This window comes from Phaenicophaeus curvirostris, chromosome 19 (genome assembly GCF_032191515.1).
Source record: "Phaenicophaeus curvirostris isolate KB17595 chromosome 19, BPBGC_Pcur_1.0, whole genome shotgun sequence".
Classification (NCBI taxonomy): Eukaryota; Metazoa; Chordata; class Aves; order Cuculiformes; family Cuculidae; genus Phaenicophaeus; species Phaenicophaeus curvirostris.
Window position 1 is genome coordinate 13,716,703 of NC_091410.1, and position 14,596 is coordinate 13,731,298.

A 14,596-nucleotide genomic window follows, 5' to 3' on the forward strand; every position below is an offset into this window, starting at 1 on the left:
ACAAGCTCCGCCAGGGGAGCTTCAGGCTGAACATTAGGAAAAATATTTTCACAGAAAGGGTCATTGGGCACTGGCAGAGGCTGCCCAGGGAGGGGGTTGGGTCCCCTTCCCTGGAGGGGTTTAAGGCATGGGTGGACGAAGCGCTGAGGGACATGGTTTAGTGTTTGATGGGAATAGTTGGACTCGATGATCCGGTGGGTCTCTTCCAACCTGGTGATTCTATGATTCTATGATTCAATGGAAGTGCAAGTAATTATAAATTATCAGTTATAAACATATCAAAGTGACAATGTCAGTTTAGATTTAGAAGTGTCACTTAAACTCTTGACTAGGACCATTTTTAGATCTTAAATTTGTCCTCTTGCCTTTGTCCTATGTCAGCTAGCACCAATAACTTGTCAGACTTTGGGAGAGCCGACTGAAATACAAATTAATGATTAAGAGTAAGTGGAGATGAGTATAAAAGGAAGTCTGTGCCACTCCTGTTCCCTCAGAGAATTGCATCAATTACTATGTGTTGTCAAAACAGGCCTCTTGGTGTAGTTCTTCTAAAGATAATGCACTGCTACGAGAATTCACAGGACAGCACAGACTGTAATTTTTCAAACCTCAGTCAGAATGTTTCTTGGGTCCAAAGCAGCACCTTGACTTTTTAGCTATGCACATGAAGTACTTCAGAGGTGAACACGTTGAGTAACGTGATCTGTTGAAGTAGTAACCAGGATCTGCATTTTTTTTCCTCTAAGTACTTTTAACATCAAGTGTGAGGCACAAGGAAGATTGTACTGCTTTCAGGCATCCGTCTTCAGCTGATGCACAAGCATTTCATTAATAGTCGGTGTTCCCTCTGAGTGTCACAAAGAGGAATCGGGGAGACACCCATACGGAAAAGACTGCGTGTCCTCTAACTTGTACAGTAGTGACATTGCTGGAAGCTGTAAGACAACAGACAATTATGTAGCATTCATCCTCTTCTGCTTTCCTCTGCAGTGCATTGCAGATGGGCTACTGCTGCTTCAGATGTAATTGTATAATTTTTAAGCTAATTTTCCTTTTTCAGTAAAAGTCTTTTGGCAACACTGTCAAAAAAAAGTCAAATTTGCAAAGTCAACCCAGCACTGACTTCTGATTAATTCGTTGTCACTTAATGGAATTGCATTTCATCTTCATTAGTTCTAGAACAATCATTCATGATAGCTTAATCAGTGTAGTGTCCAAGAGCTAGCTAAAAAAATACAATAGATAATAAAGTCAGAAATGTAAAATAGATGGGATTATTTGAAATTCCTCTAAAGAAAGTACCATTCTCTTCAGTCTCTTGTGCTATCAAACTGCTTTCCTTGAGCTTGGTGCGTGAAAGTCAGTGACCAGTTTGTTCCGCATCAGTTAGTAGATGCTTTTCCAATACAGAGATGTAGAAACGTTGATACTTTCAGAATGCAAAGATGTAGGGGGGTTTGAACAGAGCCAAGGGCTTTGTTGAGGTTTTATTCCCTGTTTGTGTGAACTCTGATTCTCTTGGTAAGGGCCACCGCTTCCTCCCTTCTGTGTCTGCTTGCTGAAGTACGAATCATTATCCAGCAGCTGCACTTCACCAGTTAAAAGCCCAATTGGGTTAATTGTGTAGGTCTTTATTTTCTTTAAGTGGACACAACATATCTCATGTAACACCTTAGTATGTGGGGTTCATTGCCTTGTATTACTACAAGTAAGTGTACCTGTGTTATTCCTTCAGAGGCATCTACTAGTTGACCATTTCTGAATAATTTTGTTCAAATATCAATAATTAGTTATTGCGGAATTTACTGAGGAAAGGATGAAAACTGGAAGTAGTTGATAGGTGGATCTCGAAGTGCTGAGTTTTGTTTCTAAGGCTTGCAGGTTCTGTGTGGGGATGCAACTATGGGATGCCAGCTTTTCGCTTACATGGATAGACAGAATAGGATAGAACAGAATGTTTGTTTTCATTTCTGCCCCCAGAAAATAAATCTTTATCTTTCCAGGAAATTCTAAAAATAAAAATATAGAAATTGCAGTTCTTAATAATCTTATACTAAGTACAGATGGGAGAACATGTGTCTGCGTGCAGGTCTTTGGTTTGCTTTGGTAAGTTCCGTTTTGCTTCCTTGTCAAAAAGAGGCACTAGCAGTACAACGAATGGATGCTTCACAAAGCCTAAACTTGCTTCATTCGTGACAAGTTTTAGTTTCCTACACGAACAGATATATTCCCTTGGAATGTCACAGCCTTGTCTGGGAGACCCGCTTCCGCCTGCCGTTCCCAAGCAAAACCCTGAAAGAACTTTTCATTGAAACTTACCACCCTGCCTTATTTTACGTGTACCAGCCTGTGTCAGCTGGCTTTTTCCCAGGGAGGCTCCTCTAACAGTATATGCTGGGAAATATTCGCCTGCACAGCCCAATTCATTTTCGAATCTGCTGTGAGATGGTGTTTGCTGTAGTGTTTCTCTTTGTCAGTTAAGGTGTTTGGATGCTGGTTTGGCTCTGGTCATGGATGAGGAGTGAAATGTCAAACCCAGTCTGGCTGCTCTGCCCTGGAACACAGTGCCTGTTGCAGCCTGGTCTGAGTAACGATCGTCGTCTTGGATCCAGCAGCTGGGTTAATAGCCCTGCGTGTGGTTCTTGATGGAGCGTCACTGCAGTGTAAACTGTTGCCACAAATCAGCTTCATTTACTGATGTTCCATGGCTGAAGTCAAATCCAGCTGGACAAGCAGTCACTGCAGCTCAGTCTCATTCCCAAGGTCTTCCAGGGCTTGCAGTTGAGACTGGGAAGTGCGCTGTAGTGGGCTGAGTGAAGTGCTTGCAAGTGCTCCAGTTTTATACCAGATAAATCCTTGTTTTGCATCAGTGCTTTTATGTCTACTTTTTAAGAAGATGTTTTAAGTTATCATATTTGTTTTGAACAATTAAAAACCTTACAATAGCTTTGAGAAGACTTGGTAATCCATTGTGCATCTTGAAGAGTTATTAATACAGGAATGCTGCCCCTTTCAAAGACTTAATGGATAATCTTTCTCAAGTTGTGCCTATACTTTATCAACTGAGATCATGTATTAGTATTAAATAAGAGCATGCTTTATGTATCTGTAGCCTCCCTAACAGAAGTGAAATCATTGCTCCAGTCTAAAGATGAATTTAACAGTACTAGCTTGAAGTATTCTTGCTGTTCTTGCTTCTTTGCTTATTCTTCAGTGAAATACAGTTCTTTTGGTTCTTGTTCTTCAGTTTATATGCTTGATTCCTCTAAAAATATGTTAATTTGTGTTCATTAGTTTGATGGTAATGTTCAATTTTAGGATGAGCTCTCTGATGTCAGCCAAGCAGGCTCAAAATCGACTACTCCAGCATCCACAGCTGCCTCAGATGTACCTGTGCTGCCTGCAGAAACTCCTCAGAAGGAGGATGCTGAAGGTCTTGCGAAGGACACAGATATGCCAAGTGAGAAGCCGGACGTAAGCAAGAATATTGAAGTACAAGTAGCTCAAGAGACAAGGAATGTGTCTACTGGTGAGCTGCTTTAACTTTTTAGTGTATGCTTACTGTGGACCTTGTATTTAATCTGTTACGACATTTCTTAAACCATCAAGCCACAAATGAGAAATGTGTTTTGACTCATTGTTTTTAGGAATACAGACAACTGGTAAGAGGTTTGTTGTTTATAAGTGGCCGTAGTAATTATTTTTCTAGAATCAGAATCATTTATGACATTTCCTTGTAAACAGAGGTAGTGGTGCTCATCTAGACACAAAGTCCCAAGAGGAGACGGATCGTCTGCTTGAAGTAGTAGTGGGGAATAACAATTATTGAATTATTGCAGTTAAATTCAGGAGAAGCTTGCTTAGAAAGTTGAGTGTCTGTGCTAGGGTGTCAAAATCCATAGGTCCTGTAATTGGATTACCTTGATAAGTCTAAACAGAAGGCTACTAAGTTGATTGATTAATAACACTGACATGCAGGTTATGTCATCTGTCACAGTGGTTTTGTTTATCAAGATGTACTACTTGCTTCTTCCTAGGTGGAAATGAAAATGAAGAAAAATCTGAAGTTCAGGCAATCATTGAGTCAACTCCAGAGTTGGATATGGATAAAGATCTCAGTGGATATAAGGGGTCCAGGTAAGTGATGTGTACGAAGACCAGTTTTAGAAGGTGTGAGACTTCAGTTTTGAACTCATTACTTGTGTAGAACTTTTTGTGTGAAAGGAGCCCCCCTTCTGGCCAGAGGAGTATTTTGATTTCAGACTATTTGCGTCTTTTGCATTCTTGTTACATTAAATGATTTCCAGTTTGGCTGAGCTGTCTGTTCGTTAGGCATTCGGGCTGACCAGGTCCTGACAGGGCTGATTTCTATATGCCAAAACCTGATACACTTTAATGTATTAAAATTTTGCCCAGCTCAATATCAGTAGCCACCTCAAGTCTGGGATCCTGATGCCAAAGTGGTATTTGAAAATAGAATGTAGGACTCTAAGCCAACCGATGGCTTCTGGCATTTGGGGGTAACAAATGAACTACTGGTTAAAACTGGGAGAAGACTCTTGTCAGTGTGGGAATGTTTTCTTTCTGCCTTTTCAAGTCTTGTTTCCGTTCTCTCAATAGCACTCCTACCAAAGGCATAGAGAACAAAGCGTTTGACCGTAATACGGAGTCACTCTTTGAGGAGCTGTCATCTGCTGGTTCTGGCCTAATTGGAGATGTGGATGAAGGTGCAGATTTACTGGGTAAGAAACATTATTTAAAGAGGAATTTTCCTTGTTAGTGGAGTGTTTAATTATCCTTGCTGGCTTTACTGTTAGGATTCATTTGCATTAAAATCTTTTGAATATCATCCCAAGGTGGTTATTGGGATGCAAAAAAACAGGAGAAAGTATTTGTTCTTTATTTCAGTATGTCAGCCTTAATCTGTTGGGGCACTTCTTATGCTGTTCTCTATTGCAGTTTTCCCATTTTGTTCTCTCCCATTTTGACACAAGGATTTTTATCTTGAGCACAGATTTTTATCTTGAACTAGTTTTAGGACGTTTATTGTAGGTCTTACCCAATCTGCCTGTGTGCTGGCCAAATAAAATATAGGTTTTCGGAATATGAATTGATCCAGAGTGAAAGGTCATTAAAAGAAGGATCTTTCTGTAGACAATGAGTGTCTTGTGTTACAATGAGATATTTTAACATATCCAGGCCTCATTTTGAAAGAATGAGATCTGGTACTATGGGATGTATAAAACGCAGATGTAACTGTTCTGTGTTTTAGGAATGTGTTGTATGTATAAAATGATCAGTTTGCTTCTGTCGTCTGACCAGGCAGAAATGCAGATTGTTAGTAGTCATATTTAGAACCATTATTTGTGGAATCTGGATTTCTGATTGTTCAGTGTCCCACCAGAAACTTATTTTACATCCAGTATGTGACAGCTCTGCCAGTGTAGCTTACTGGGAGTAATGGGTCTGTCTCCAGTCTGAGAGATGGGTTTCCTTTGTTTCAGTCTCTGCTGCTTTGATTCCTGAGCAGTGAGGACCACCACATCCTTGCTGGAGCATAATTCATCCAACATATTTGCACTGTGTCGCCACAGCGACATTAATGACACATTCTGCATGCAAAAATACAGATACTGGGGCAGAAGTGTTACCATATAGCAACTTGCATCCCTTACCTGCGTGATAAATTGTTTAAAGAAATGAAATCTCTGTCAGGACACCTTGATAATTGATCCTTTGTTTTCCATGGGCAAAAATAATCTACTTTATAGTGTAATGGATCAAAAGTTTGTCACTGACCTCATTACCATTTTCCATAAAACTACTGCTAGAAACACTGCTGTGTGCAAAACAAACACATTATAACTGTGTTTGTTATGCAGAAGGTGTTGGTTTCAAAGTTGTCCTGTATAATCCTCACTTCACTGCGAGCACAACCACAGTCCAGGTTACTCTCTTACCTCCAAACCCCATCTGCATCCAGGAGAGCTGGTGTGTTCCAAGCATTTAAGTCTGTTCTAAGTGAACCCTAAGCTTCAGTTTGGCCTTCTGTACAAGCTGTTAATCGGGATTCTCTGATCTGTTTTCTCTTGGGCTGCATACCCAGGGGAATATTCTGGTGTGTATGCTTCTCTTTCTAAAAAACCTCTTTGAAATCTGTCGCTGCTACAGTTGGGCGTTCTTGGCTGCTGCGCTTTATAAAATACATTCTTGGCATTTTTTTCCCTGCTTGGTAACATTTTTTTTGCCTTTGCACTGCGGCTTCTAGTTTTTGTTCTGGCATTATAAAGGATCCTGAAACCTGTTGGAAGTGATCCTAGGTACTTTTATCTGTGAATACAGAAAACATTTTAAAGGCCTTAAAACTTGAGTGAAACCTCAATGACTGCACCATAGGGGATTTCTCCAGATGTTGGTAAAGTAACAAGAGCTGATCTCAGTTCCCTCGCTATTAAATGTCATCTAGTTTTAATCCAAAACCCAGAGAGAAAGGCTAAAAGAAAGAACTTTACCTTGCATGACTACTTCTAGATACCTTTTCCTTATTGTAATCCAAATATCTTTTAAGCCTTCTGTAACCAAAGTTGCTTAGGAGATGGTGTTTGTTACTTTAAAAGGCCTCCACCATTAAGATACCTTTGTCATTTGTTGTGTTAGTCTTGAATTAGCTTCATTCCTGCCTTTATCAGTGTGGTAATTATTTTGCTCTGCAAGGTGTAAAATAATTATTTTCTGCCTGAAAGCTTATCTTTTTAAAATCCTGCAAATTGTATTGTTTTAAGCATGCAGACAATAGGATGAGAAGTTAATTTCCAGACATTTAAATACCATTGGAGTAATTATGAAGAGTAAATTTTGCTTTTTTTACATGTTAATTTGAGACTTCTAGTGAATGGCTTTAGCATTTCTTCCAAGTATTTCACAGAAAATGAGATAAACTTTTTAAGTTACTGATTTTCCCAGGAGGCCTAATCGATAGGAGTGGTTGTGACAGACTTAAGCTTTACATCTGTCTTTCATGCGAATTCTGCTTCTAATCACATCCCGCTCCATTTCAAAGTTTTGATGGTGGCTGTGTTTTAATTCACTCTTACTTCATAAGTCAAAATCTTTTATTGCTCCTCACTCATACTACACCTCACATGAAATGTCTCTTGTTCTTGTTTTTGCTCTACATGGAATGCATGGCCTTTAAAGACCATAATTTCTTTGGTAAGGTATCATTTGCTCTGGGGAGGACTGCAGGGCTTTCACAACTTCAGCTTTAATTCAGCATGTCTTGTGTCTATAACTGATATTTCTTTGTATCTAACATGATATAAAAGACTGTAGAGAGTTTTAAACTCTACCTTTTCATGGACTAACGCTTCCCCTGTAACGCTGTGTTAGGTTTCTGACTTTGTACTACTGTCACCTCCTCGGAACACCCAGAGTAGGAGAAGGTAGCGCCGGCCACTGGCCCGTGCTCAGCCAGGGCTGCCTTTGGGCTTTAGTTGAAGTCAGATTGGGAAAAAGGTGGAGGGGAATGTTAATTGTAGAAGTCAGGTTGGTACTGGCTCTTCAGATTACCTGCAGATGTACTCTTAAGTTTGTCATACATGCTGTTCAGCTGGTTTAGATAACAATAGGTTTTGTAAAAACATCTGTTTTGTCTGCTAATGTCATGTTTCTTTCCTTTGGAAAGGAATGGGTCGTGAGGTCGAAAACCTTATTTTGGAAAACACTCAGCTGCTGGAGACAAAGTAAGTCAGAATGTGTGTGTAAAATACTGACCCGTTTTTTTTTTCCTGTCTTCAGCATCTTCAGGCACAGAAAGTTGAAGCTACACAAATGTGCTGTCAGTTCTAGGAGTAGTGGGAGTATAAGTATTTTGAATGTGTGGGCATATTTGGTATTCTTCTAGAAATTAAGGACCTAAGAAGCAAAAGCTGCTTTTATCCTTGTGAGGCTGCGAGGAACGCAATACCTTGCCCTAGCATGAGGTCAACACCCTGCCTGTTCTGCTGGAAACAGCTGTAGCAGCAGAAGCTGATCTGCTGGAGCACTGTTGGGGAACTCAACCTCCAAACAAACCGTTCTGATTTATCAGTGCTTGTTTCTGATAGAGAGATATGAATGTGTTTGAGTATTTGAGATTTGGGGGGAGAGTATTTGCCCTGTTTTAGAAAGCTGTATCTGTTCACAGCAGCTCTATAAGAAATAGGTTTTCAAGAATAAAATCAGGCTGAAGCTAAACCAGGAGACCAGGGTCATCCTTGTAACGACGTGTTCTGTTTGTGTAGAAATGCACTGAATGTGGTGAAGAACGATTTGATTGCAAAGGTGGATGAATTGACCTGTGAGAAGGATGTACTGCAAGGTGAATTAGAGGCTGTAAAACAAGCCAAACAGAAGCTTGAGGAGAAGAACAAGGAACTGGAAGAAGAGCTGAGAAAGTAAGTTTTATTCCATGGTTGTGAAAAAGAAACTAAAAACATGCCACTGTGGTATCTAATGCAGCTGTTTTTTGTTCTGTATTCAGAGCTCGTGCAGAAGCAGAGGAAGCCAGACAGAAAGCTAAAGAGGATGATGATGTAGGTGTATCTGTGTGTGTGTGTGTGTTTCTGTATGTATAATTCACAATGGGACATTAGCAGTGCATGTTTAGTGAGTGCTACTAAACTTTCCTGCTTAATAAGTAGTGCTAACCTCCCTCCTGTATAGAAAAGAGAGAAGATCTAAACAGCACAAGTAAACTGAAATTGTTTTTTGTTTTTTTTTCTCTCTGACCGTTTTTGTGTCATGTTCTCATTGGGGTATTGTTTTGTATGTAGTATAATCGGAATTAAGAGGATTGGAGGAGAAGGTAAAATTGAGTTAATTTTACAAAGCCTCAAATGGTTTGGAGTCTGGAATAGTGCCCTAAACTGAGTCTCATTGGGAGGCAGAGGCTGACTCTGCAAGGCCCTGCTGTGCTCCTTTGTTCATCCTGTGTTTGCTTTTTTTGTGTGTTCAGAGTGATGTCCCCACCGCTCAGCGGAAGCGCTTTACTCGTGTTGAAATGGCCCGTGTTCTGATGGAGAGAAATCAGTATAAAGAGAGGCTGATGGAGCTTCAGGAAGCTGTGCGATGGACTGAGATGATACGGTAAAAGGCTCTTTTCAAGCCTTTGATAGAGTTGCTTGGATTTTACAAGGTTTTGATGTTTAGCTGCAGAGTGATCTGGTCAGTAGGTTACTTTAGGAGCCTTAATTGCTCTTGTCGCCCTGTGCCCATGAATAACTTTTTAAGTTATGGGCATACAACTTATCTTGGGAAAATGGGTTCTTAGTGTGACTTCAATGAAGTTGTGTTGCTTCATATGATGTGAAATAATCATCCCTTGAAGAAACGCAGGTATTTTGGAATGGTAACAAAACTTGGCAATTGTAAGTAACATGAATTAAAAAAATTAGTGTGTATTGTGCACATACCTTGAAGCAGTGGGCCCCATTGTCAGCTGGGATGTCAAAACAGGAATAACAGTCTTCAGAATGTGCGTAGTCAGTGTGTAAGAGCTTGGGTTGGTAGGAGAAAACAGTTTTAAATCTGTACAGTCTTCGTTAAATATAAGCAATAAAGATGGTGATCTGGTCTAATTTGCATCCTGATACTGAGCTATCTGGAAGGTGTGATTTTAAAAAATAAAGGTCTTCTGCCACAGCCCAGGTCTTTCTTGTCACACCCCCTCGAGCCACGTCTGTCTCCAGAGGGAACAGGGTCATTCTGGGCTGCTTCCCAGTCACGTGTTTTGACTGCATCTGATTTCTTCTGTTGCCCTCAGTACCTGAGAGCCATTTCGACTCTGGGTCTCTGGGATGAGAAATACCTACTCTCAAGCAGGCATGGTTTGCTTTTCTGTTGCTGTTATGTCCTGTAGAAGTCCTGTCTCTGCTAATGCATCCATGGCTTCAGGAAAAGTCCCTTTATCATTTATTTACTGACATATTGAAGAATAAGGGGTTTTAAAATAAGAAGCAATGGTTAAAGTACTAAAAAATAGTTGGCAGAAGAATTTGAAGTGGTTTGCTGCTTTCTTCTAGCTATTTTCATTGTGTTGTTACACAGATGTCTCCTCTGTCTGAAAAGCACTCACTGGTGGTGTTTGTGATGCAAATAAATGGGGGTGATGTTTATTGTGTAACATCAGTTCATCTAGCGAGAATTCAAATATTGTGCTCAGGTCAGAAAAGCAGTGTCGATGTAAAGAAACAAGCTTTGATACTTTCGATATGTTATCCTCTATTTTTTCATAAAAGTTACGCACTGTTCCGTTCATTTCCCTTTTCTAATTAAAGCTTACTCAGTAAACTTGGAATTCATTTCTTTTAGAGCGTCAAGAGAAAACCCAGCTATGCAAGAAAAGAAGAGATCAAGCATTTGGCAGTTGTAAGTATTGAAACACAACTCACTGGTTAGAGTCTTTTATTTATTTTTGCCAATTAGCCGGCGCATTTTTGTCTGTTAGCTAATTATCTCTTGGCAGAGGAAGATATCTTAACTGTTCTCCTCTTGTTACCCAGCGTGCCAGCTCGGTAAGGCTGTTCTTGGAGACAGAGTGTATCGTAAGCTGCATCGCATAGTGAATGGCTGTGCACTTTATGAAGTTAATTGCCAAAGTGCTGTAGTTTTTTTTTTTCTAGCTGAATATGCACCAGGGCTCTTGTTGTGAACGTTTTTCTGGATTCAGTGCAAAACAGAAATCTGAATAGCTCGTGTGGATTGCATTTATTTCAGCTTCCTTTTCCCCTGCGAAGTACGGCTTACTGATTGTTACGTCTTCCTTTCTAACTTCAAGCTCTCAATCTAAACAGCGTAATTCACAACAATATTTGTCAAATAATCCCTTTGATGCAGTTTGCTGATAACTCTTGTTTTAGCCTAGGGAATGGTGGAATTTTTCAGGTGCTCTGACATGAACTAATATGCTTCGTAAAACTGTCTTCAGGTGTGATGTTCACATCCTAATTTTGTTGGTTCCCTGTAGATGTTCATTCCAGATGAAGATCCCATTAAATTTTATAAACAAATGGGATAATAATTCTTAAGAATTTTTCTGACATGGGTTTGTGCTTTGCGGGCATTGCTGAGCGCGTGCAGGCTGCTGCTGTGGCGAGCTGCACTTTCAGTCTAACTGGCTTGAGCAGGCCAACGCTGTGTTTTGCCTGCATAGTCAGATTTGGGTGTACCTTACACAGCTTAACTCTTATCTCCTTTTTTTCTTCTTCCAGTTTTAGCAGGCTCTTCAGTTCATCCAGCAATACAGCTAAGAAACCTGAACCTCCTGTTAATGTCAAATACAATGCTCCAACCTCACATATTACTCCATCGGTCAAGAAAAGAAGCAGCACGTTATCTCAGTTACCAAGTGACAAATCTAAAGCCTTTGAATTCCTCAGTGAAGAGTAAGACTTTTTGGGTTTCTAATACTAGATATCTGATAGTAGATAGATATGCTTTATCACTTATGTACTGTGTTAACCCTCTGAGGGAAATAGCACGCTGCTAAGTGAAGTGCAGCGTTCTGCTGAAGTGGATACCTAAGAAATTAAGGCCGTGCAGACCGCAGCGCACAGCAGTGGGCGAGTGCTCTGTCTGGGAGCGGGCTTCTGTCTGGCCAATGTCACTGCCTTTCATAAAAGTGCATGTAGGTACCAGAGGCAGCACTTTGTACTTGCACGTAAGTGCTGTAGCCAAGCAACGACTGTATAGATGCTGTCTCTTTAAGTTCAGTGGAAAAACAGAACAACGTGAAGCAGGGTATTAAGTATCTGTATTCATTTTTTCTTCTTGTGTTTCTTTTTGCCAATAGATCTGTTTGGTTTACAACTTTGAAAGCTTCTAGTAGAGGTAATTCTCTTTAAGGATGCTGACAATAGGCCTCCTAGTTTTGTCTGTCTTTCAGAGCTCCCTTAAAAACAGCCTGCAGGAAACTTGTTCTCTAGGTGATGTGTGAGAAACTAGTGATCGCTTTGGTAACCCAGTGCTTCCACAGGGATGTTGTCCATGGAGCGTAAGAGCAATTCAATTACACAAAGAATTCTAAAGAGCACAAATAACAAGTTCTCTAATAATGCTTCTTCTCTAGAACTGAAGCCAGTTTAGCCTCACGCAGAGAGCAGAAGAGGGAGCAGTATCGCCAAGTGAAAGCACACGTTCAGAAAGAGGACGGTCGAGTGCAAGCGTTTGGCTGGAGTCTACCTCAGAAGTACAAACAGGTATTGTGCTTCTGTTTTCAGATGTGGTGGTAACAGCTTTATGTTTTGTGAAATCAGAACACGGTATGATTTCACATCTTGTGTTTGAGTGTTTCCAGCATTCTTTTGTTGAACTTCTGCAGATAAGAGCCTTTCTAAGGAAAACCACAAAGAGCAAAACTTGTGATTGTGTTTAACAATGTCTGATCAACTGGTTCGAAAGACTGTAAACCTCTTTTAAAGGGAAAAGCTTTACTGTTGCTTTTCTTCCTAGGTGGCAAATGGTGGCCAGGGTGAAAATAAGATGAAGAACCTGCCTGTACCTGTTTACCTGAGACCTTTAGATGAGAAGGATACCTCTATGAAGGTAGGATGTTCACAGTGATGACAGATGCTTGGACAATGTAGGGCTTGAATGTTTCTTTAAGACTCTGTTTTCTTTCGGAAATAAAATTGTTTCTTCTTAAAGCATGGGTGAATCAGAATTTAAGCTTCAGTAGAAATGCACATGACTTTAAGCTTAATGAATTCCTTAAAATGGACTGGAGATACTTAACAATGACCGTGTCTTTTTTAGTTTCACATTTAAACCTAGTATTTCTTGTCCTTTCAAGCTGTGGTGTGCTGTTGGGGTGAACCTCTCAGGAGGGAAAACCCGAGATGGCGGGTCTGTGGTTGGTGCCAGTGTGTTCTACAATGATGTGACTGGTGTGGACGCAGATGGCAACAAGCAGCAAACAGGATCTCAGAGCAGTTTAGATAGACTAGACCAGGAGCTCAAGGTAAGGCCACTTAAGGCACACTGAGTAGTCTGTATGGTTAAATGTCTCTACTGTGTATCTGTAGATTAATAAAGCCTTTTGTAGTCGGGTTTATTGGTAACAAATAGACTTTCTTGGATAGTCATCAACCCAATATGTTTAACTTACCGCGTAGTAAGATATGGTAAGATACTTAACTAACCATGTAGTTGATAATGTAAGCCCATACAAGATCAAAAGCAATAGTTCTTATCCCCATTCCTGTTGTCATTGACTTCTGTTCTGCCTTTATTCTCTTCCAGGACCAGCAGAAGGAGCTGAAACATCAGGAAGAATTATCCAGTCTAGTTTGGATCTGTACTAGCACACATTCTGCTACAAAAGTTATCATTATTGATGCTAATCAACCAGGAAATATTCTGGACAGCTTCATTGTTTGCAATTCTCATGTGCTTTGTATTGCTAGTGTACCAGGTAAAGACTTGGCGTGTTTTACCTCCTGCTTCTTTTCCTGTATCTTATTCAGATTTTCTTATGCAGTGAAAACCCAAAGATTTGTTAATCAGTGCAATAAATTATTCCTGTAACACAACAATAAAGTGATTAGGGAAAACCGTTGGGTTTTTGCTGGACTGTTTCACTCAGTTGGCTCCTGACCTAAAGTTACTCAAAGATAAAGGGGTGTCAGCAACCAAGCCCAAGGATTTTGTCTGCTCCATTATCAGTTGTGCAATAGTGCCAATGTTTTACAGAACTGTGAACATCACGGAAGAAAATATATTGGCTTTTTCGATCTCTTCAGCCTCTGGAAAATAAGTAGCAAATCTTGGATCTTCCTGTAGAGGGAATCCTTGTTATGTTGAGGGTGTATGTGGATCATGTGCTAAGCCAAGTTTAACAGGGTACTGTGATTCTAGAGAACTAATTGTGCTTTCAGAATTGTTTCTTGGCTTTTGCTTACGGAAGTCTGTAGTTCTAGTTCCAATGAAGTAGTTCTGTTTAATAAGCTCTGAAGAAATCTTTCTTGTGAACTCTGCAGATTGAAATAAGGCATTTAGATCTGCAGCATGTGGTGATGCTGCTTTTTGCTTTTTGAGCTTTGTGACAGCAACTTTAATGTCTGCTACTCATGTGAAAATAAACTTGTAGATGGGTACCTATGTGTTAAATCTCAGTTGCTGGAGAGTTCATTCACTTTGAAGTTTAGATTGTTATTAGATAGGTGATTTACCTTCATCACTGCAACATACGAGTTTAATCTCTTTCAGGGGCAAGGGAAACGGACTATCCTGCAGGAGAAGAAGGATCTCAAGAAGCAGATCCCAGTCAGGTGGACAAGTCATCGCTCTGTGGAAGCATGACTAGCAACAGCTCTGCCGAAACCGATAGCTTGCTGGGAGGAATCACAGTGGTTGGCTGTACAGCAGAGGGTATCGCAGGAGCGCCTGCAGCTCCCAGTGCAAACGGCAGCTCGCTCATGGCAGACAAACAGTCAGGTAGGAAAGTCTGATAGGTGTGCCAAGGGTGGCCAAGCACCATTAGGTGTAACAGAGACATTGAATGGTGCAAGTCTTTAATGAAACAGCTTGTCTGTAAGCGATGGTAACATCAAACAAGTAT

The 14,596-nt window shown here is 40.4% G+C and overlaps 1 protein-coding gene across 4 annotated transcripts in view; it reads left to right on the top strand.

Annotated features, from left to right (window-relative positions):
* SPAG9 (sperm associated antigen 9) overlaps nt 1-14,596 on the top strand; it is a 55,190-nt gene that overhangs the window by 25,409 nt on the left and 15,185 nt on the right. For all 4 annotated transcript variants that reach the window (XM_069872636.1, XM_069872637.1, XM_069872638.1 and 1 more), the window contains 14 exons: nt 3,319-3,529; nt 4,038-4,137; nt 4,621-4,742; nt 7,685-7,742; nt 8,283-8,435; nt 8,522-8,573; nt 8,996-9,126; nt 10,351-10,407; nt 11,250-11,423; nt 12,107-12,236; nt 12,490-12,582; nt 12,830-12,997; nt 13,279-13,450; nt 14,245-14,472. In XM_069872636.1, coding sequence (XP_069728737.1) covers nt 3,319-3,529; nt 4,038-4,137; nt 4,621-4,742; nt 7,685-7,742; nt 8,283-8,435; nt 8,522-8,573; nt 8,996-9,126; nt 10,351-10,407; nt 11,250-11,423; nt 12,107-12,236; nt 12,490-12,582; nt 12,830-12,997; nt 13,279-13,450; nt 14,245-14,472 — 1,849 coding nt within the window. The remainder of the gene's footprint in view (nt 1-3,318; nt 3,530-4,037; nt 4,138-4,620; nt 4,743-7,684; nt 7,743-8,282; nt 8,436-8,521; nt 8,574-8,995; nt 9,127-10,350; nt 10,408-11,249; nt 11,424-12,106; nt 12,237-12,489; nt 12,583-12,829; nt 12,998-13,278; nt 13,451-14,244; nt 14,473-14,596) is intronic.